The sequence below is a fragment of the Globicephala melas genome, chromosome 10 (assembly GCF_963455315.2).
Source record: "Globicephala melas chromosome 10, mGloMel1.2, whole genome shotgun sequence".
Classification (NCBI taxonomy): Eukaryota; Metazoa; Chordata; class Mammalia; order Artiodactyla; family Delphinidae; genus Globicephala; species Globicephala melas.
Genome location: NC_083323.1, coordinates 22407476 through 22432054, shown reverse-complemented (window position 1 = coordinate 22432054; position 24579 = coordinate 22407476). Strand labels below are relative to the sequence as shown.

Genomic DNA, 24579 nt, shown 5'->3' with positions numbered 1-24579 from the left:
GGTTGAGAGTCTGCCTGCCGATGCAGGGCACACAGGTTCGTGCCCCGGTCCGGGAAGATCCCACGTGCCGCGGAGCGGCTGGGCCCGTGAGCCATAGCAGCTGAGCCTGCGCGTCCGGAGCCTGTGCTCCGCAACAGGAGAGGCCACAACAGTGAGAGGTCCATGTACCGCAAAAGAAAAAAAAAAAAAAAAACAACTTAGGAATAAACCTCACCAAGGAGGTGAAAGACTTATATGCTGAGAACTACAAAACATTAATAAACGAAATTGCAGATGATTCAAAGAAGTGGAAAGACATCCCATGCTCTTGGATTGGAAGAATTAATCTTGTTAAAATGGCCATACTGCCCAAAGCAATCTACAGATTTAATGTGATCCTTATCAAATTACCCATGACATTTTTCACAGAAATAGAACAAATAATCCTAAAATTTATATGGAACCATAAAAGACCCAGAATTGCCAAAACAGAAGGCATAACCCTCCCAACTCTTCAGGCAATACTACAAAGCTACAGTAATCAAAACGGTGTGGTACTGGCATAAAAACAGACATATGGATCAATGAACAGAATAGAGAGCCCAGAAATAAACGCATACACCTACAGTCAATTAATCTTCAAGGAGGCAAGAATATACAATGGGAAAAGACAGTATCTTCAGCAAGTAGTGTTGGGAAAGTTGGACAACAGCATGCAAATCAATGAGATTAGAACATACCCTCACATTATACACAAAGACTTAAATATAAGACATGACACCGTAAAACTCCTAGAAGAGAACACAGGCAAAACATTCTCTGACATAAATTGTACCAATGTTTTCTTAGGTCAGTCTCCCAAGGCAATAGAAATAAAAGCAAAGATAAACAAATGGGACCCAATCAAACTTATAAGGTTTTGCACAGCAAAGGAAACCATAAACAAAACAAAAAGATAACCTACAGACTGGGAGAAAATATTTGCAAATGATGTGACCAATAAGGGCTTAATTTCCAAAATATACAAACTTCTCATACAACTCAATAACAAAAAAACAAACAACTCAATTGAAAAGTGGGCGGAACACCTAAATAGACATTTCTCCAAAGACAACATACAGGTGGCCAATAGGCACGTGAAAAGATGCTCAAAATCACTAATTATTAAAGAAATGCAAATCAAAACTACAATGAGGTACCACCTGACAGAGGTCAGAATGGTCATCATTAAAATGTCTACAAATAACAATGCTGGAGAGGGTGTGGAGAAAAGGGAACCTTCCTACACTGTTGGTGGGAATGTAAATTGGTACAGCCACTATGGAGAACAGTATGGAGGTTCCTTAAAAAACTAAAAACAGCTACCATATGATCCAGCAGTCCCACTCCTGGGCATATATACGGACAAAACTATAATTCAAAAAGATACATGCACCCCAATGTTCACAGCAGCACTATTCACAATAGCCAAGACATGGAAACACCCTAAATGTCCATTGACAGATGAATGGATAAAGATGTGGTACATATATACAATGGAATACTACTCAGCCATAAAAAGCAATGAAATAATGCCATTTGTAGAAACATGGATGAACCTAGAGATCATACTAAGTGAAGTCAGAAAGAGAAAGACAGATACCATATGGTATCACTTAAATGTGGAATCTAAAATATGACACAAATGAACCTATCTATGAAACAGAATCACAGACATAGAGAACAGACTGGTGGTTGCCAAGGGGGAAGGGGTTGGGGGAGGGATGGAATGGGAGGTCACAGTTAGCAGATATAAACTTTAATATACAGAATGGATAAACAACAAGGTCCTACTGTATAGCACAGAGAACTATATTCAATATTTTATGATAGGGACTTCCCTGGTGGTCCAGTGGGTAAGACTCCACACTCTCAATGCAGGGGGCCCGGGTTCGATCCCTGGTCAGGGAATGAGATCCCGCATGCATGCCACAATTAAGGAGCCTGCCTACCGCAACTAAGACCTGGTGCAACCAAATAAATAAATAATATTTAAAAAAAAGAAGCCCACATGCTGCAACAAAGGTCCTGCATGCTGCAACTAAGACCCAGTGCAGCCAAAATAAATAAATATTAAAAAAGTATCCTATGATAAACCATGAGTGAAAAAAATATAAAAAAAGAATGTGTATATATATATATATATATATGTATTACTGAATCACTTTGTTGTATAGTAGTAGTTAACACATTGTAAATCAATTATACTTCAATTAAAAAAACCCTAAAAATAGAGTTGCCACATGATATGATCCAGCAACCCCACTCCTGGGCATATATCCAGACAAAACTATAATTTGAAAAGATATATGCACCCCTATGTTCATAGCAGCACTATTCACAATAGCCAAGACATGGAAACAACCTAAATGTCCATTGACAGATGAATGGATAAAGAAGATGTGGTATATATACATCAACACAATGGAATATTAGCCATAAAAAAGAATGTAATAATGCCATTTGCAGCAAATATGTATGGACCTAGAGATTATCATACTAAGTAAAGTAAGAAAGAGAAAAATACCATATATCATTTATATGTGGAATCTGTGAAACAGAAATAGACTCACAGACATAGAGAACAGACTTGTGGTTGCCAAGGGGGAGGGGGTGGGGGAGGGAAGGATTGGGAGTTTGGGTTTAGCAGATGCAAACTATTACATAGAGAATGGATAAACAAGGTCCTACTGTATAGCACAGGGAACTATATTCAATATCCTGTGATAAACCATAATGGAAAAAAATATGAAAAAGAATATATATATGTATAACTGAATCACTTTGCTGTACAGCAGAAATGAATACAACACTGTAAATCAACTATACTTCAATAAAATGATAAACAACAACAGCAACAGTACATAGTCACAGGAGGTCGGAGCCTCCACTCCCAGCCCCGACCTCGGGGAAGGTGGCTGATGCCTGTGACCCATTTTGGTCACAGCATCACGGTAAGCACTAAGGAGTCCTTTCACATGCTAGCCCAAACCACAGAGCTGGAATGTCCTTTCAAGTTGGCATGACCACACTCTCATCTCTGGTTGCTACCTTGCTCGGGCATAAATCCAAACTAATTTAGCTTCATGTTCACTACCTCTGATCCCTCAAATGCTGTAACCTGGTTGTCTCTGACCCTGGCTCCTTCTGCCCCTCCTAGCTTGTTGGAAAATACCTGCCTTGGCCTTTCCAGCATGAGTCTCTTTTTGGGACCACACTTATTATGGCAATTGACATTATTTTCTACCTTACACAGACCACCAATGAAAGAAGGAAGCCTGTGTGCATGTGTCCTCAGGGCTGGTGTGGGGGGCAGTTACTGGGAAGAGTATGCTCTGAGCCTCAGTTATTTTATTTATTTATTTATTTTTGCGGTACGCGGGCCTCTCACTGTTGTGGCCTCTCCCGCCGCAGAGCACAGGCTCCGGACGCACAGGCTCAGCGGCCATGGCTCACGGGCCCAGCCGCTCCGCAGCATGTGGGATCTTCCCGGACTGGGGCACAAACCCGTGTCCCCTGCATCGGCAGGCGGACTCTCAACCACTGTGCCACCAGGGAAGCCCCTCAGTTATTTTTTGTTTGTTTTAAAATGGGGATAATAACACATGCAGGTGGATTATTGTGAGAATCATTCATAATGACATTTACCCTAATGACAATACCAGCCAACATTTATTATTTACTGTTTGCCATGTTGCACATGGACTATCTCATTTAATCCTAACAGAAACCCTGTGGGAGTTATCATATTAAACAGCTGTGGGGCCATTATCATCCTTGTTTTGCATGTGAGAGAATTAAGCTCAGGAAGGTTAAATAACTTGTTCATGAGGCCAGAACCTGGCTGAGCTGGGATGTGTGTGAATCCAGGTGTTCTGAGAGGCTGTGCTCTTGATCACTGTACCTTAGAATTATACTTAAGATAAAAAGACTCAACACCACTAATTATTAGAGAAATGCAAATCAAAACTATAATGAGGTATCACCTCATGCCGGTCAGAATGGCCATTATCAAAAAAAATCTAGAAACAATAAATGCTGGAAAGGGTGTGGTGAAAAGGGAACCTTCCTGCACTGTTGGTGGGAATGTAAATTGATACAACCACTATGGAAAACAGTATGGAGGTTCCTTACAAAACTAAAAATAGAACTACCATATGACCCAGCAATCCCACTACTGGGCATATACCCTGAGAAAACCATAATTGAAGAAGAGTCATGTACGACAATGTTAATCACAGCACTATTTACGATAGCCAGGACATAGAACCAACCTAAATGTCCATCGACAGATGAATGGATAAAGAAGATGTGGCACATACATACAATGGAATATCACTCAGCCATAAAGAGAAACGAAATTGAGTTATTTGTAGTGAGGTGGATGAACCTAAAGTCTGTCACACAGAGTGAAGTAAGTCAGAAAGAGAAAAGCAAATATCGTATGCTAACGCATATATATGTAACCTAAAAAAAAAAACCAAAAAAAGGTACTGATGAACTTAGTTGCAGGGCAGGAATAAAGATGTAGACATAGAGAATGGACTTGAGGACACAGGGTGGGAGGGGGAAGCTGTGGTGAGGTGAGAGTAGCACTGACATATATACACTACTGAATGTAAAATAGTTATCTAGTAGGAAGCAGCAGCATAGTACAGGGAGATCAGCTCGGTGCTTTGCGATGACCTAGAGGGGTGGGATAGGGAGGATGGGAGGGAGGTTTCAAGAGGGAGGGCATATGGGGGCATATGGCTGATTCACTTTGTTATACAACAGAAACTAGCCCAGTATTGTGAAGCAATTATACTCCAATAAAGATCTATTAAAAATAAATGATAAAAAAAAGACTTCTGCAGACCCTAAATAGACATTTCTCTAAAGAATACATACAGATGGGCAGTAGGCACGTGAAAAGATGCTCAACATCACTAATTATTAGAGAAATGCAAATCAAAACTACTGTGAGGTTACCACCTCAAACTGGTCAGAATTGCTATCATTAAAAGTCTACAAAGAATAAATGCTGCCGAGGGTGTGGGGAAAAGGGAACCCTCCTACACCGTTGGTGAGAATGTAAATTGGTGTAGCCACTATGGAAAACAGTATGGAGGTTCCTTAAAAAACTAAAAACAGTTACTATGTGATCCAGCAATCTCACTGCTGGGCATATATCTGGAGAAAACTCGAATTTGAAAAGATACATGCACCCCAATGTTCATAGCAGCACTATTTACAATGGCCAAGACATGGAAGCAACCTAAATGTCCATCAGTAGATGGAAGGATAAAGAAAATGTGGTGTTTATATATACAATGGAGTACTACTCAGCCATAAAAAGAATGAAATAATTCCATCTGCAGCAACATGGATGGACCCAGAGCTTATCATACTATGTGAAGTCAGAGAAAGACAAATACCATATGATATCACTTATATGTGGAATATAAAATATGATACAAATGAACTTACTTACAAAACAGAAACAGACTCACAAAGAAAACAAACTTATGGTCACCAAAAGGGGAAGGAGGGGGAGGGATAAATTAGGAATTTGGGATTAACAGATACACACTACTATATATAAAACAGATAAACAACAAGGACCTACTGTATAGCACAGGGAACTATACTGAATATCTTGTAATAAACTATAATGAAAAAAATATGTATAACTGAATCGCTTTGCTGTACACCAGAAACACAACATTGTAAATCAACTATACTTCAATAAAAAAATAGACTTCTGCAAACTGCTAAAAAAAACAAACAAAAACAAAAACAAACAACTTAAAAACATTAAATACAGAAGCTCCTGGGTGGTGGATGCATCTTGGCTGCAGTGAGGGTCTCATGCCTGGACCAGTCTCCAGGCAGAGGGTGTTATGATTTGACGTGAACCCTGAACCCTTAGCACAGGGATTCTCAGCTGGTGGCCCTGCCCCTCCCATGATGAGGGGTGATGTGAGGGAGGAAAGGCAACACTCCCTCTCCAATGGAGGCTCTTTAGGGTGGAGGCAGGGAATCCCAATTCAATGGGGGCACATTACAATCTCCAAAGCCCTTCCCTTCTCCCCCTGGGATTTTGATCTGTGGATTAAGAATTGCTACATTAGAGGTATTTGCAGGACCATCATATTTTAAGGACAGATTCTGAATGTAATCCAGGGATGCAAACTTGTTTTTCTATGCAAACTAGATCGATCTGTAGGCCAGCCTGTATTTACTGTGAGCTTCTTAAGGCAGTCAGGACTGGCAGTTGAACATCAATCACCACGGATATTTACTGAGCTACTTCCTTGTGTCAGGGGCTGAGTCCCTGGTGCCTGGCTTCTAACAGGTGTCCAGGAAGTGCTCCCTGAATGATGTCAGGGAGAGGGGGCTCATGATGAGACAAAGAGGTGTACCCCATTGTTCTCCTGCATCCTAGTCACCGAGGCTGTACCCAGCACACTCATCATTTTGGTGTTAGAATAACTGAAGCATAGGCTTTAGGCAATCTGTCCCCTAGGGAAAACTCTGGGCACCCAGGTAATTAATTTATATTAATTGGCTCATCACTAGGATTTTTCTGTGTTGGAAACTCCTGGTTTGAAAATCTCTTGGGCTCAAGGGTTCAATGGCATATTTGCAAGAACATTCATCGTAGTTTAAAAATTTCCCCCAATAGGGAACTGATTAAGTATACTACATAGATCTACACAGTGAGATACCAGGCAGCCATTTAAAATGAAAATGGAGGCATTTAAAAAACTGGTTACAAGACTCAGTAAAAATTATGTATATGTACATAGATGGTATCTGTCTATGTGCATAGAAAACAGTAAATATCAAAACGTTACTAGTGGTTATCACTAAGTGTTAAGATCGTGGACAAATTTTCTCTTCTTTATACTTCTTTGTATGTTTTGAACTTTATTCAAATGACGAATAATTTTACAATCATAAAAAATAATAAGCTTTTGCATTTTGAGCATTAAAAATAAGAGGAAATCTTCTAGCTCAAAATAATCTTATTCTTTATCCATCACCTGCCTTTTCCTTCTTTGGCAGAGAGGGTTTGGAACTGTTTTCCAGGCAAAATCCAGGCCCTGTTTTCTGGTGTTTCCATGGCTCACCCCCAGGTACTAGTGGGGCTGGCCATCCATTTGGTCAGTTTTTGTATTGGATGTCAATTCCAGCATCTGCTCAGCTGAATTTTAGAATACTCAGTTCTTCCTTTAACCTGGAAACCCAATGCCTCTACTCCAAGTCCAGAGCAAAGAGTTGACTCTTCTGTCCAATTTCTATCAGACCCAGCAGAAAATGTTCTATGTGGACATTAGCTTATGGACATGCAGTCAGTCCAGTTTTGTAGCCGTGCTAGGTTTGATCCCTGCACCAAATCGGACCACCTGTCAATGTGAACCACATTCTACTTCCTCTCATACAGATGATAACGCAGTGGTAGCAGCAGCTACTACATGACATTGTTAACTACACCCCAGAGACCAGCTAAGGGCCTGACGTGGATTATCTAACCCTCACAACCACCTTGTAGAGGAGGAATTATCATCCCCATTTTATGTGTGAGAAACTCATGATTAGTAAGATTGATTAACTTGGCCAAGTTCACACAGCTAGTCAGGGGCAGAGCCAGGATTCAAACCCAGATCTGACTTTAGATAAGACAGTGTTTTGTGCCACTGGGCTGTCCTGCCCTATTGCTTTCATGAGTCTGTTGGTGTTCTGCCTCCACTTTCACTGGAGGACCCTCTGAGGAACCATCTTGTGTTTTGGAGATTCAGCATATGAATGTTGGTGAAGACACCATCACACAATATCCCCTCCTGGAGACCCAGGACAAAAAGTTCTTTCACCATTGCATCAAAAACAAAACAAAACAAAACAAAAAAATCGCTAGGAATAAACTTACCTAAGGAGGCAAAACACCTGTACTCCAAAAACTGTAAGATGCTGATGAAAGAAATTGAAGATGACACAAACAGATTGAAAGATATACCATGTTCTTAGATTGGAAGAATCAATATTGTTAAAATGACCGTACCTCCCAAAGCAATCTACAGATTCAATGCAATCCCTATCAAATTACCAATGGCATTTTTCACAGAACTGGAAAAAAAATTTAAATTTCTATGGAAACACCAAACACCCCAAATAGCCAATACAAAAAAAAAAAAAAAAAAAAAAAAAAGAAAGAAGAACGGAGCTAGAGGAATCAGGCTCCCTGACTTCAGACTATATGACAAGCTACAGTAATCAAAACAGTATGGTACTGGCACAAAACAGACACATAGGTCAATGGAACAGAATAGAGAGTCCAGAAATAACCCCCCACACTTCTCAATTAATCTACAACAAGAGGCAAGAATATACAATGGAGAAAGGACAGTCTGTTTTTAATAAGTGGTGCTGGGAAAACTGGACAGCTACATATAAAAGAATGAAATTAGAACATTCTCTAACACCATATACACAAATAAACTCAAAATGGGTTAAAGACCTAAATGTAAGACCCGTATACTATAAACTCTTAGGTACTATAAAACTCCTAGAGGAAGACACGGGCAGAACACTCTTTGACATAAATCACAGCAATATTGTTTTGGGGTCCATCTCCTAGAGTAATGGAAACAAAAGCAAAAGCAACAAATGGGACTAATTAAACTTAAAAGCTTTTGCACAGCACAGGAAACCATAAACAAGACTAAAAGACAACCTACAGCATGGAAGAAAATATTTGCAAACAGTGCGACCGACAAGGGATTAATTCCAAAATATACAAACAGCTCATACAGCTCAGTATCAAAAAACCACAAACAACCCAATCAAAAAACAGGCAGAAGACCTAAACAGACATTTCTCCAAAGAAGACATACAGATGGCCAACAGGCACATGAAAAGATGTTCAACATCACTAATTATTAGAGAAATACAAATCGAAGCTACAATGAGGTACCACCTCATACCAGTCAGAATGGCCATCATTAAAAAGTCTACAAATAATAAATGCTAGAGAGGGTGTGGAGAAAAAGGAACCCTTCTACACTGTTGGTGGGAATGTAAATTGGTGCAGCCACTATGGAGAAGAGTATGGAGGTTCCTTACAAAAAACTAAAAATACAGTTACCATATGATCCAGCAATCCCACTCCTGGGCATATATCTGGAAAAGACGAGAACTCTTATTTGAAAAGTTATATGCACCCCAATGTTCACAGCAGCACTATTACAATAGCCAAGACATGGAAGCAACCTAAACGTCCATTGAGAGATGAATGGTTAAAGATGTGGTATATATATACAATGGAATATAACTCAGCCATAAAAAACAATGAAATAATGCCATTTGCAGCAACATGGATGGACCTGGAAATTATCATACTAAGTGCAGTCAGAGAAAGACAAATATCATATGATATCACTTATATGTGGAGTCTAAAAAAATGATACAAATGAACTTATTTACAAAACAGAAATAGACTCACAGACATAGAAAACAAAATTATGGTTACCAAAGGGGGAAGGAGGGATAAGTTAGCAATTTGGGATTAACAGATACACGCTACTATATATAATATAGATAAACAACAAGGACCTACTGTATAGCACAGGGTGCTATATTCAATATCTTGTAATAACCTATAATGGAAAAGAATAGATATATACGTACATATATATATATATATATATATATATATATATATATAAAACTGAATCACTTTGCTGTACACCGGAAACTGTAAATCAACTATGCTTCAATTAAAAAAAAAAGTTCTTTCAGAATCACTCTCACTGAAGTTTTGTCTTCTGAGAGGATGGGGTATCCTCACCCAAGAAATATCAAGCATGTAATGACTGTGTTTTCCTACTTGCCTTGACCTTCAGGAAGCTCAGAGCTAAATCTGTGGCTCAGTTCTTGTAACAATGTAGAATTCTGTGGTCGGCATGTTGATGTTAAAACTTTCCCCTGGGTCTTGATCTTCTTTTTAGTGTGTATTTTCCCTACTTCAGATCCACGTGTATCTATATTTTCAGATTTAACATACCTATTCATGTAGGCTGCCTTAAGTCCTTTATGGAAGGAGGTATAGTATAAATGGTGGTTGTTTGTTCACTTAAACATTTATTCGACAGCTTATTTTGTTTAACCCCTTACTGAAAAAATGGCTGACAAGGTACATCAGACATGAGTCTCACATCATCTGGTTAAAGTGACAAAGGCGGAAGTGTGCTGAGGAGAGAGGGGACAGCACAGGGAGAGTGGCCGTGCCGGCTTAGGCTGGGAGGCTGCTGTTTACAAGTGGACCATTCTGATCTGCCTGCAGGTACTTTCCATTAGCATTAAAAAAAACAAAAAACCAAAAACACACCACATTTTAGTGACTAAAATTGAAGGAACAAATAATTGTATTCCATAGTCTCAGAATGCTACAGGACCTGAATATTCTTTGGCTCCCGGGGGCCGGCAGAAGCAATTCCTGAGGTCGGCAGAGGCTATCCGCACCTGAAGAGGGTGCAAACAGACATTCAAGGAAAAAAGGGCTGTATCCGTGCAAAGAAGCCCGGGGTGTTAAGAGGATCCTCAGAGGTCTACTACACCAGTGTCAGGGAGTAAAGACCATGCCTGGATCACCTGCATGGGCTAAGTCTGCCCTGGGCTGCCTGCCTCTGTACCTATCATTGCCACTGAGGAGATGACACTGACAGGGGGTCTGGTCCTGGTGACCTTTAGGTCCCTCTCCACTGGGAGCTCCAGGGTTCTCTGATTAGACGCTGTTGTCTGTCTTTTACCCAACCAACAACAGCTTCAGTTTAGAGGTGTATGTATAGCTGATGCCATGTTAAATAGTAGCACATTCTCCAAAGCCTGGACTGCAGGTCTCAACAATCCACCAGCCAGTGCACAGAAGTGCAGTGACCACGGGGCTGGCTTTCACCACAGGGGATGTCCCCACAGCAACGCTCACCCCAAAACTATTCTAAATGGCCAAGTATTTTGTCTATTATTAAATGGCTTTCATTCTTAACAATATGCCCGTTCCCCACCTCCCCCTTGGCCTGGTGAGTTACTGCTCAACCTTGAAGATTCACCTGGGGTATTACGTCTTCCAGGAGCCTGCTCTGAATCCCCTTCCCCGACACCCCAGGCTGTGCCAGGTGCCCCTGCTCAGATGGGCACAGCTCCACTGACTGTAAAGCATTTATTAGGATTTTCTCTTTATAGATCCAAATGCCCCAGCCGGCTGAGCTCCTTGAGGGCTCTCCTCTCATTTGACTGCATCTCTAGGGCTTAGGACATAGCAGGTGTGCAATAAATGTTGGAGGAACTGAAAAAAGGACGCTGCCCGGTAGGTTCCTAAGATAAGAGGACTTGCACCTCAAGGGTAAGATACGGTTGCCTGTGGATGGCCACAGCGGATTCTTCCCTTCTATTTTCTCTCCACAGGTAGATCCTGGCTGAATAAATGCTGAACCAGTGCAGGGCACGCCCTTTGGGCCTAAAGATAAAGCGTTTTCAATACGGGTCTATGGTGGGGCCTCCAGAAAGAAGCCACGTTTCTCCTCTGGCTGTATTTTGCTTGTACATCTTGTTTTTTAAGAGCCAGGGTAGGTTTCATCTACAACTTGCTTCATCCACGTCTTGAGGCAAAAATAACTGAGAATATTCTGGCCATATTCACAGAATTCATTGACATTCCTTAGCTCTACCTACTTAGTTCTCTCAAGTACAAGTCAGTGATTAAGTCTTGATTATATTTATAGAAACAAATACTGCCCAATCACAGGTCTTCAGCATTTAGAAATAAGTATCAGGAATTCTGCTAAGATGCCTATCTAGCCCAGGGCTGACAAAGCAACTGGATAAAATGCAGATAGTTTCTTTAGGGCTAATTCCAGCTAACTAAAAGAATAATGAAATTAATATTTCTCTCTAAATATAACGGGGGTACATGGAGAAATTTTTGAAAATACATAAAGAAGAAAATTAAAAATCACCTGCAAAATTCTACTGCTGGGATATAGCCACTGCTACATTTTGGTTTCTTTTCCTCTTACATTTGTATATATGCACAAATACTTTTATAAGCTATATGAATATTTATGTGAATTTAAAAACAAAATTAGAATGATATTTACACGCAGTTTCATGAGTCACTTTTTCACGCAACATTAAATCATGAATGGTTTTTGCATGCCATTAAATGGTCTTCAAAAACCAGATTTTTAAAGGTGGCAGAGCATTCCACTGCATCTGCTAAGGTTTCACGTCATGCCTCACCCCAAGTACATGAGTGTCATCAGCTCCGTGAAAGACCAAGAAAGTCTTTCTTATAAAGTTACAGGTTCTCTATAGCAATCATGTACTCACGCCCGGTGGTCGCCTGTCCACATGGAACCACAGCCTACGGTGGCTGGACAGCAGACCTCTCACACCCATGCTGGAGGGGCTGGCCTGCCAGGGCAGAAGGGGAACACGATCCGTCTTTGTCCTGTTACTTGGCAGGGACTTGGGGAAAGGGTGTGCAGAAGAGAGATTTGCTGGATTTCAACTCCTCGCCACTCTTCAAAAGTAAAAGCCCCTAGTGGAAGCTACAGTAAACCCTTTGCCAACTTGTGATACCTCCAAAGGGGCATTTATCACATTCAAGATGCTTCTTACCTACCAAATTTTAATGCTTGTTGAACATCTTTCTCAAGTGGACAAGACAGGTGATAAAAATGACTTTTTCTCTGCTTATGGCAGACGACTGCCTAATGCCTCACCTCATCTTTCCAAAGTGCATTAATGAATTGTCAGGCCTCCAAGATGCCCACATGTTCATACAAACTCAACGTTCAGCTTCCAGCCCCTGTGTCCCTCTCCTCTGGGAGCCCTCACCCTGCTGGGGCCAGCAAAACTGCAGGAGAGCACAGACAGGATTTTACTGCAACCATTGGTTATGTCCTTGATTCTCCCTCTGAACTCAGACATCCTGGAGAGCAGTGTGGTGTGCCTGACTCACGGCAGGCACTCAATACATGTAGAAATATATTTTATGCAGACTTGGACTTTTCATCTCAGGTGTGGGATACCGCCGCATCAAATGTACGTTGTAAACCGAAAACTGGGACATAAATCCTCACACAGGTCTGACAGGAAAGAACAGAACCAGCCCCGTAACTGCTGGTGCTGCTCTCCTGCCCTTAGAAGCTAAGACTGACTGAACGTGTGCTAGACACGGACGTGTGTCATCTCACCGAATACTTACAGTGACCCTAGGCAGCGGATACTGCTGTTATCTCTATTTTATAGATGAGGAGACTGAGGATTACAGGCATTCTTGCCCAAACTATGAAACTAAGAGATGCCGACCTGGGATTCAAAACCAGGCTGATTCTAAAGGCGTCACCCCTATACATGACATTTGATTTCCAGTTCTTTGGGAGGGGGTTATAACGAATACATGTACGAATGCTGCAAAACCACCTGTGAAAAAAGTCAGAATGACTACTTTCTTTCTAACTTCATAGAAAATGGGATTGATTTAAAGCTCTGATAACATCCATCCCCCTCAACCCTCAAAAAAATAGGGATGAGAGGAAAAAAGAGTGACAATTATTCTCTTAATATTCACCCACCTTTGGCTTTAGGGCTTAGTTAATTCTCAACAGTTAATGCCAACGGAGAGGAGGTATGGATAAATGTAACCCAGCAGCAGTGTTAATCTATTTTTTTTTTTTGGGCGGGGGAGGAGGTGGTATATAACGGCCACAGGACTGGGAGTGCTGCCGTGTTTTTTTTTGTTTGTTTTTTTTAATTTATTTGGCTGCACTGGGTCTTAGTTGCAGCATGCGGGATCTAGTTCCCAGACCAAGGATCGAACCCAGGCTCCCTGAATTGGGAGCGCAGAGTCTTAACCACTGGACCACCAGCAAAGTGCCATTTTTATTCTGTCACTCCTGCCACTGACTTGATGAGTTTCAGCTGCTGCAAGGGGCCAGGGAAAGGCTTCTACTTAAGTGTAGGTTGCTACTTTGTAAGTGGGAGACTAGCCAGGGAGTGTGACAGTCCCATCTTAAGGGCTCTATGCACTTCAGCATTTTCTTACATTGCCATTTATTTTCATAGTATCATAGTCCAACAGGTTGAGGGCCATTTTCAGTTGGAGAAAAGGAGAAACAGAATGAAAGAGACCACCTAGTTCCACGTACAGTATTAATTTCATTGTCAGAGGTCAACTAACATCAACGATAACGGAAGTTCTTTTGCACTTGTAAATTCCCACTCTGTGGGACAATCTCTGCAACATAAGCCATAAGTACTTTCCATTCGGAACCCTACGCTACTCCACGAAAAGAATCTCCGAGTTTAAGAAAGGGAGAAATGGGTGAAAGTGGTCAAAAGGCACAAACTTCCAGTTATAAGACAAATAAGTCCTAGGAATGCAATGTACAGCATGGTGACTATAGTTAACAGTACCGTACAGGCGTACCTCGTTTTATTGCACTTTGAAGATATTGCTATTTTAAAAAATTGAAGGCTTGTGGCACCCTGCATTGAGCAAGTCTACTGGCTCCAGCTTTCTGACAGCATTTACTCATTTTGTGTTTCTGTGTCCCATTTTGGTAATTCTGGCAAGATTTCAAACTTTTTCATTATGATTATATTCCTTATGATGAACTGTGATCAGACCTCTGATGTTACCATTACAAAAAGATTATGCCTCGCTGAAGGCTCAGATGATGGTTAGCATTTTTTAGCAATAAAGCATTTTTAAATTAAGGCATGTACATTGTTTTTTTAGACATGATGGTATTGCACACATAACAGGCTACAGTGCAGTGTACACATACTTTTTATATGCACTGGGAAACCAAAAAATTCATGTGACTTGCTTTATTGTGATATTCGATTCATTGCAGTAGTCTGGAACAGAACCTGCAGTATCTTTCAGGTATGCCTGTATTGTACATTTGAAAGTTGCTGACGGAGTAGATCTTAAAGTTCTTATCACACACACACACAAAATGTGTAACTGTGTGAGGTGACGGATGCTAACTTATTGTGCTGATCATTTTGCAGCAATACATATATCAAATCCTTATGCTGTACATCTAAAATGAATACAGTGTTATATGTCAATTTTATCTCAATAAAACTGGAGAAAATTAAAGGGCTCCGGAATCTCACTTTCATTAGACTGATTATGACAGAGTGGTCGACTCTGGTGTTCTTCCCCTGCGCTTAGGTTTGCTGGTCCCTAGCGATGGAAACGACTATAAAATGCTGTCCCCCTGCGGACCATGGTTTCCTGCATTTTGTCATCTCTGTTTCTCCAGTTTAGATCCTTTCACGGCCCACATTCAGGCAAGAAGGCACAGGAAAGAGGGAGCCTCGTCTCCCCCACGCACCGCCCACCGGCATCAAGACTTTGACATTCTCTACACATTCCACAACCAGTCTAAGCCGTACACACTGAAGATGACAGGATTTGGGAGGTGCAAGTAAGAGAAAAATGAGCATGGTTAAAATTATCAAAGACTGCAAACATGTTCTTTATAGAGAAGTGAGAATTAGCCAGGGTTTAGCGGCAGTCATGGCTTTTAATGCTATTTAAACAAAATAAACCTTTCGTATTTTAGAACTAGGGAATGAGGTCCCTCCCAGATTTTTAAAATAAATCTGACAGTCTCGCAGAGAATGCATCAAAATCTTTCTAATCTACCTATCTCCATTCTATGTCCTAGAAATCTAGACGGAGTGAATAATACATAGAAGATGAGAGTTGCCAAATGATCTAGGTTGTATCGATCTCTTTCCTACGGTGGCCTTTTAAGGATGATCACTGCAGCCTTGGGATCTGGTGGCCGCTGAAATACTCATTCTCCCTCTTGTCATCTCAGCAGCATGGATTTCCCCTTCATTCATTTGAGATAAGAGTACAGAAGAGAAAAGCTGAATCCGTTGTTTTAAGCCTGACAACTCCTGGTCTTGTAACACATTCTTTTTTCCTACACGGTCCTACTCTCTTCCCCCAAGTTTTCACTGCCTGGAAGGTGGAGGTCGGGCAGCCTCTTGTTCTGTAGTGGATGAGATGTGTCCCACTGGGGAGGTGACTAGAAATCAGCTGCCACCATAGTGAGTCTAGAATGCAGAGTAGGTCTGGAGCGCGCCGGTAGGTACATACTGGCTTTTCTTGGGAACCCTAATTCCCTTTCTGCTCTAGTCTTTTAAAATTTTCATCTACCTGTCATTAAAAACTGAAAATATCACAAGCTGAATTTAGCATAGATTCTAAGTCATGGAAACAAGCTTAGAGAAGATAAAGCGTAACATTTCCTGAAGTGTGTTCTGCAGAACCCCACCTCCGTGAGAAGCTCTCCCCAAAAGAGGCTACCACGGCCAAATGAACTTGGGAAGCCAGGTTCACTCCACCCCCTCCCGGTGTCTGAGCCTATGAAGGGCTCCGCAAGGTCCCAGAGTCAAGGAACTACGTTAAATTCACGTGCTCTTATGAGTAGGGGGGCTTGGGCCTCCCTTCCAAGACCGCAGGATTTCTATGGAAAAAAGGCTCTGAATTTCAAATCCGACTCTCCGTAAACTGGAAGCCTCCTAGACATCATTGGGTTTTCTTGGTGATAAGAAATATTCATAAAAACTTCCTGTGACCCATAAAAGATCTACAAGATCAAAGTAGCAATAACTGCAATTAAAAATGTGCATGTACTCATACACATCAGCTGAAAGACTAAATGTATACTTAAGGTATTCTTTTCTTTTCTTTTGCCATTTGGGCAGCCTGGGGGACTGGTTCATACCAAAAGAATTTTAAGGCTTTGAGACTGGACTGAATATTGAACTGCCCTACATAAAGATACAAAATCCACGCTCAAAGAGGTTTTTTTTTAGTGCAAGCAAAGCCTGGTGCATCTCAAAATTGCTCGAAGGCCCACGTTAAGGCTGGTGGCCTTTGTTACTATTTTTGAAGTTAAACAAACTGTTCACCTAGAGAGGATTAAAATGGTGGATTTGTGATGTAAGACGAAAATCCTCTGGAGCTGAAACCAGACTCCTAACCTAGTGAACGTCTACGTTAAATCAAACATCTGGATGAAAAAACAAAAGGTGAAGCAATTCTCCGCTTGTTTTCCAAATGTATCAGGAACATCATGTTGATCTTAAAACTAAACAGTTGACTGTTTTCCCCCACATTTCACTTCTGTATCCTGGCGTCGCATATACACACGCTTGAAAAACTCAAGAGGTCAGATGGCCCATGGGCATCATTTTTAGCTTCAATAGAGAACAATGTTTTGGATAGCCTTATGAAGGCAAATTATATATTACTCTAAAACCAATTTAGAAAGAAATGCTGCAATACCCAAGGGCAGGGTGGAATTCATCCTGACAATACTGGAATACTAATGTTGACATTCAATGAAAACACGATATAGATGCAATATACCAATAGAAGGCCTACAGAATCTATGCTTTCTTTCTATTGTTTCTATTTTATTTATTTTTTCTTCTATTTTTTTCAATTCTTTCACAAGGGCAGTGGGAAAACTTCGGACCATAAGTACATTTCTAGAAAATCTATCTTATGTCTTTTAGCAGAAAAAGTCCAGGCTGTGAACTGTGAGGTCAGCAGGCAAGGAGAGAGAAGAGGTGGTGCGGGGGAAGCAAACACTGAACATGCATTATTTATGAACGCTCTACATACGTTCCTTCATTCCAATCCCAAAGAAAACCTGTAAGGTACAATCCCTGTGCCTGTTTTATAGACAAAGGAAATCAGGACTCAGAAAAGTCCTGCAACTCGTCTAAGACCAGGGAGCAGGCAGCGAGTTGGGATGTGAACTCTGAGCAGCCTGTTCTTTCTATGACACCAAGGAAAATCCCAGAGAAAGGGGTATCATGCAAACCAAAATGTATGTGGATAGAATGGAATTTCGCTGTTTTAAGAAACAATTGCGGGACTTCCCTGGTGATGCAGTGGTTGGGACTCCGAGCTCCCAATGCAGGGGGCCCAAGTTTGATCCCTGGTCAGGGAACTAGATCCCACATGCATGCTGCAACTAAGAAGCCTGCATGCCACAACTAAGGAGCCCACCTGCCACAACTAAGACCTGGTGCAACCAAATAAATAAATATATTTTTAAAAATGCTTAAAAAAAGAAACAATTGCATTTCACAAGAATGGCAAGTTATGTCTAAGGCACCAGAAACCTAAATGCTGACATGGTTTTAATCAACACTGTTGATCCCATGCAAACAAACGCATCCAGAGCTATCTAGAGCAGCCTTTGAGGGTTTGGCTTTGCGGTCCTTACTGTTAACACAGACCACCTGTATATTATTCTCCTCATGCCTCTCAAAATAGAAAAAAAAATTAAAGGCACACAGCATTCTTTCCTGTTTTCAATCTTCACAACTTGAAAGGGATGGGCCACACGCAGCCTGATACAACGTTCTGGGCATGAGCCTAACATCCCTTAGGATGGGGTAAATTCTGGGTTACTGTGGTCCTTGGTCCATGGGAGTTTGTCAGAACTAAAAACGATTGCTTCAAGCAGTCTTGCCCATGACATTGAACTGTGGCCTCTCAAGAATCTATTATACTGCAGTTTCTGTGTAATTCTTTAAACGTGTGTATCTCAAAACTTGAGCAGAGCAGAACTGTCATATTAAAGTGACATTTTAGAATTCTTCTGATTACAAATTATTTCATGGTTGTAGCTGTCTCTGTTCTGTCTGCTTCAAATCTAGAATGCCCAATGTACTAAAATAGAGTTATCCTCGAGCAATTTGTACCATCCTGAAGGTACAAGAAGGAATACTTGTTATTTTCTAGAATTGCTTCCATTTTCCAAGTTTGTAATATATGGGCTAGTTTTTAGACTTAATGACAAACAGGACTATAGGTGTGTAACACCATAAGGACGTCATTACAAGACTAACTTCTGAATACGGGCCATATTCAAATGAACCAAACCTTGCTGTTCCCAATTATTATTTATAAATGTCTAATTTAACTACTATTCAATATAGAAAACCACAAATATTGTATGAAGCACTGAATTTATTTTTCCTCCAAACAAACCTAGACTATCATGCCCTACTACTTAGAAGTGGCTACCAAAGAAACCAGCAGACATAGCAAAGGAACAGAAAGGCTGGAAGACATTTACTATATTTTGGTACCAGAGAAAGAAAGGAACTCGTCTGATATGAAAAGTGAGGTTAGTAACTGAGCAATGACATTTCACATACTGGATAGAAGTGGAGTTCTAAATTTAATGAATGAACGAAAATACAGAAAAAACTCAGAAAAGCTGAGTCTGCAAAATACCTTACACCAGGTATACCTTAAAACTTGGTAAACAAGCCAAGCACCTAAATTGCAAGCTGGGCTTTCAATAACGTCCAGGTATATTCAGGGAAATACTTAGTTTGTCCAAAGAGGGTAGCTACTCACCACATCGAAGGCAGTAAACACGTGACAGTAGTGGTGATTGGACTTCAAATCTTTTGTGATATAAGCGAATGTTGAGAGGTCTTCTGGGTCCTGGGCAGCACAGGAGATATTACGAATTTCATGTTCAGCAATTATGTTCTGGAAGAAATGACACAAACGACCGTTGTTTTCCTCTGCAAACCAGCATATTTTAGAACCAAGGCAAATGATCTGGGAAGCAGTTGCTTTCCCTCGTCCTAGAATGTTCTAGAGCAGCAACATTCAAAGTGATTCAACACACTATCTGTGGGCAAAGGTACACCAGGTCTGGAAGGAATGCTTTCGTTTAATTAAAAACAACCTAAAATAGTCCTGTCCTGGAGCAGCAGTTCTCACATGGTGCTGTGTGCAGAAGCAGTCTGGGTGGCAGACACTTTTAAAAAAAATAGTAACTACTAAGCATTTCACTGTTTCCATTTTCCATGTAGAGTCAGCGCCGCCTCCTGCTAACTCTGTCTGGAAAGGATCACCTGCCATGTTGTTCTGCCTGCCGGGAGGCTGATCCCTCACCATCTTTTACCTGTTGTCTTGTGCCTGGCCCCTAGCTCCTCAGAGCCAAGGCAGGTAGGCGAGGGCGCGTCAAGGCGCTCTCTCATGAAGACTCCGTGGAGACTAAGGTGTAAGGGTGGGATGAGGGAAACACCACGCTGCATGCTAGATGCAGCGCCCCGTGGATGACAACGCTTTGCTAACTATACCCGCTGTGTATCATTATGAGTGGTGCTGTGGTTATCCTCATCATCAGCTCACAGGTGGCGAAACCAGTACTCAGACAGTGTAAGTTATGCAGGGCAGGTAGTGGAACTGGGCCTGATGTTGCAATACCTCTCAGCCCCACCTCTCTCTCACTGGTTGAACATAATTTCATTTTTTCTCTCGGCTAGCACTTTTTCAAGCCATCTCCCTGCCAGCCCCCTCATCCCAACTTGCCTCTAAGAATAATCGGTGGGAGGTAACTGAGGAAAGGTTTAAGTACCATTATCCCGAAGCACAAAATAACCAAGGAGCATCACCTGGGCTGCAAACCCAGCCAGAAACTTCTTTTGATACACTGATGTATTTCAGAAGCAAAAGATTTCACATAATCATGCAAACATTTCTTAACCTCACAATATCCCATTTATGTTTGTGCAGTTGTCATAGATCTAAAACACTCAATGCTTTAGTTACCCTAATTACTTTGTAACTGCACAGTCTTAAATAACCTGAGCGAATGTAATGCTCCGTGTATACCCATCAATGCCTAAAATTGCTTACAAAACGCCGTTTCCTGCCAGCGCCCCTGGCAAGTACTTCACGCCCCTCACTCTACTGAGCTACGTGGTTGGTAAGCAATTACAGAATTAACACATAAAAGAAAATTAAATTAAGACGTTCTTCACAGTGACCCTGTATGTTGACGCTACATGCAGCGCTGTCAGAAATAACTCAAATTGAAATCAGAATCCCATAAACAAGTAACATCCTATCGCAAGACAGAGTTTCAAAATAGAAGGTGCCGATCCTCTTCTGGCATCCAGATAGCATTTCTCCAAGGAGAAAACTAAATTAGGAGCTCGGTGAGTCTTAAATTTAAAATTAATGAGCTCTGCGTGGTCCTTATAGGTATGTTAGCAGGTGCTGAGAGCCTCTGCCATCATTTTAATTGGGGGCTGCTATTACTTCGGGAAGCCTGTGGATTTGGTCTCACCTATCCAGGATCCACTATTACTGAAAATAGAGCATTGGCTCCAAATTTTAACTAAATTGGCATTTTGTGTTCTTGAGACTTTCTTTTTTACTAGCATAAGGTTGATCAGCTTCTCGGGAAAGTGTTAACAGTGAAGTGCCCTGTGATTTTCATTGCACTGAATTCCCTGAATCTTGCCAATTCACAAGATGTCACTCCTGACAATTTTCAGTGGTGTGTGACAGCACTGTGGCCCAGGGAAAAATTGTTAAGTAGGCAAAGTGTATCTTTGGAGATCTCTCTTAATTATGAACCGCATGTTTGCATCCTCCCCAAGTTTGTATCTTGAAATTCTAGCCCCCCAGTGTGATGCTGCTTGGAGGTGGGCCTTTAGGATGTGATTAGGTCATGAGGGTGGAGCTCTTGTGAATGCTATTAGTGCCTTTACAAGACAAGGCAAGAGAGCTAGCTGGCTCTCTCTGCCGTGTGAGAACACAGCAGAAAGACGGCCACTTATGAAGCAGGGAATGGGGGCTCTCATCAGACACTGAATCTGCTGGTGACTTCATCTTGGACTTTCCAGCCTCCAAAACTGTGAGAAATAAATATTCATGGTTTAAGCAACCCAGTCTGTGGTAATTTACTATAGTGCTAAGACATTTTTCCTCTTTCTGGGTCCTCCCTCCCAATTTTCTGGAAACCGGCCCCCTCTTCTCTAATCTCCAGGAGCCCAGGGCTGTCTTTTAAACTCCGAGGCCTGCCCTCCTCTGTGTTGCTCCATGTCCCCAAATCAGCCTCCTCTCCCACTGCTGAAACTTTAATTCCTCTGTTCCCATGGTCTAAACTAGAGGAAAGGCAAGCTAATACAGACATTCTACAATCAGTTAAGAATAACTCACGTTATTGGCACTCAGTCATCCTAATTGGCACTTTAAAAATTTGCTTTTAAATGAATTCATAGCAATGGACTGTGTAGGGAGGTATTTTGAACAGAACTTCCTAATATATCCATGGTGCTAGAATGTGGTGAGGACCTGGGATCTCACTACTGATGTAACTGAGCAGCGGCCTTCTCAGGACATACCCCTCCCTCATGTCCTTTGCTGCACCTCCTCTCAGAAGTACCCAGATAATAGTAGCTCATGCATATTCCCTGAGTTTTTCAGAGGCTCAAAACCACCACAAAAAGGAAGAAATTAACTACTGATGATCATGAGCACGTAGCCCCCAGACCTTCCAGTGCCTAAGGATTGATCACCATCAACCAATCAGAAAACTGTGCATGAGCTGATCACATACCCTGGGACGCCCCTCCCTTACCTGGCCTTTAAAAATGTTTTGCTGAAACCCTTTGAGGAGCTTGGAGATTTGGGGGGCATGCGCCACCCGTTCCCCTTGCTTGGCCCTGCAATAAACCTTTCTCTGCTCCGAACTCTGACCTTCGGTTTGCTTAGCCTCACTGTGCATCGGGCACACAAATGTGCATTAGGCAACACTGAGACACTGCCATCAGTCTGCACTGCCCACCTCTGCAGAGCAGTGAGGCTAGTTCTCCACGTGTACGACGATTCCAAGACTAAGGATACTACAGCTGGAGACAGGATGGAGACTGCACAGTTTCCTCCTTGGAGAAGTCAAGGAAGGATACATTCTTTCCACCCTGTCATTAGTGGCTCCTCCATACATTAAAAGCTGACATCATCATGAGGTACAGGTGATGTTCCTCAGTTTACAGTGGACGCCTTTATGCAGCTGAGCCTCCATATCTAAGCACCTTCTAAGGAGACGAGGGCTTTTAAAAGGCTCAAGCCAGGACTGGGGTCACCCTGTCGCTTCTTTGGCTAGAAAATGTGGCAGCTCAGTACCCTTCAGCAGGGAGTGGTTCTTTTTCTTGTCTGTTGCCTTTCATCATGTAGAGAAACAGCTAAAGAGGTATCTGGCTGGTGGGTGTAGAAGAGACTTGTTTAGTTCAGCCAATTAACAGAGACGGTCTCAGAAGGGGGTGTGATAACGAAGTGATGGGCCTAGAAACTGGCCTCTCCCTGCTTCCCTCACTCCTGACTACGACAGGTAGGGCCCTTCTCTGAGTCTCCTCCACAGGCCAGGCCTTTTATGAGGGAGACAATGCAGCACCCGTCCAGAGAGCACCCCACATAGAGGCAGCAGCCTGGTCGGGGGCTACCTGGAGGAGACCTGCAGAGAGGGTGGTGCAGATGAGGACAGCACACACTCTTAACTTGACTCTGAGCTTTTTAGAAACATGTGCTATAAAAAACAACTGGCACTTGTTTAGGCAAAAGTTCCAAGTTAATCTGTGCCTAAAAAAATAGCATAAGCCCTGTTTGAAGCTGACATTCAAAACAAACTGGGCTTCCCTGGTGGCGCAGTGGTTTAGAATCCACCTGCCAATGCAGGGGACACGGGTCGAGCCCTGGTCCGGGAAGATCCCACATGCTGTGGAGCAACTAAGCCCGTGCACCACAACTACTGAGCCTGCGCTCTAGAGCCCACGAGCCACAACTGCTGAGCCCATGTGCCACAACTGCTGAAGCCCGAGTGCCTAGAGCCCATGCTCCATAACAAGAGAAGCCACCGCAATGAGAAGCCCGCGCACCACAATGAAGAGTAGCCCCCGTTCGCCGCAACTAGACAAAGCCCACGCACAACAATGAAGACCCAACGCAGCCAAAAATAAATAAAATAAATAAATTAAAAACAAACTAACAAACCAACCCAGGCACTGCATTGTTCCTAATCTAGCTGGATGAGAAGACTGAGGAGGGGGTCACAGCAGGAAGGCAAAATGCAACCCACCCTCAGCCAGGCACTGGATGTGCGGACGGTGTCGCTTCTTGGGAGACCCTGCTGATCTGAAGATGGGTCTGGAGCTAAGCAGTTGCAGCCCTCTTGGCAGAATGCCATGCTGACGTACCTCTGGGCTACGGATCTACAGAAAGCTGGTGTGATTTACCTGTAACATTTTAGTATAGATCTAATCCAAGTTCCATTTTTAATTCAAGATCATTTTCCGCTTCTTCCTTCTTACCAGGTTTAGTGATTCAATTCATTTCCCAGGTTGCTAGGTAACAGGTTTACAAGTTTACAGCTAGGCACCTAACCCTTCCCCATGAACTCAGCCAAAGCTGGTACTTTATATTAGAGTAAAAGGAAAGAAGTGCTTTGCTGGAGGGTACATCTTTCACACAGTCTAATGGGGGCTAAAAGGAGGGGAAAAGTCATTAACACCTAATTAGGCATCCACTGCATGTCAAACGGACTGGTGGAAGGTCGCATGAAGTGAAAGTGAAAAAGCGTTAGGTTAGGGAGTGGGAAAGTTAAGTTTTAGTCCTTCTCCATGAGCAGCTAGCTGTGTGACTGCAGGGCAGTCACTTAG

General features: G+C 42.1%; 1 protein-coding gene across 24 annotated transcripts in view; it reads right to left on the bottom strand.

The window, feature by feature from the left end:
• Positions 1-24579, bottom strand: part of ANKS1B (ankyrin repeat and sterile alpha motif domain containing 1B) — a 1162364-nt gene that overhangs the window by 10909 nt on the left and 1126876 nt on the right. For 23 of the 24 annotated variants that reach the window (XM_060307130.1, XM_060307131.1, XM_060307126.1 and 20 more), the window contains one exon: positions 19478-19615. The exons of the other annotated variant lie outside the window; for it this stretch is intronic. In XM_060307130.1, coding sequence (XP_060163113.1) covers positions 19478-19615 — 138 coding nt within the window. The remainder of the gene's footprint in view (positions 1-19477; positions 19616-24579) is intronic. 24 annotated transcript variants of the gene reach the window in all.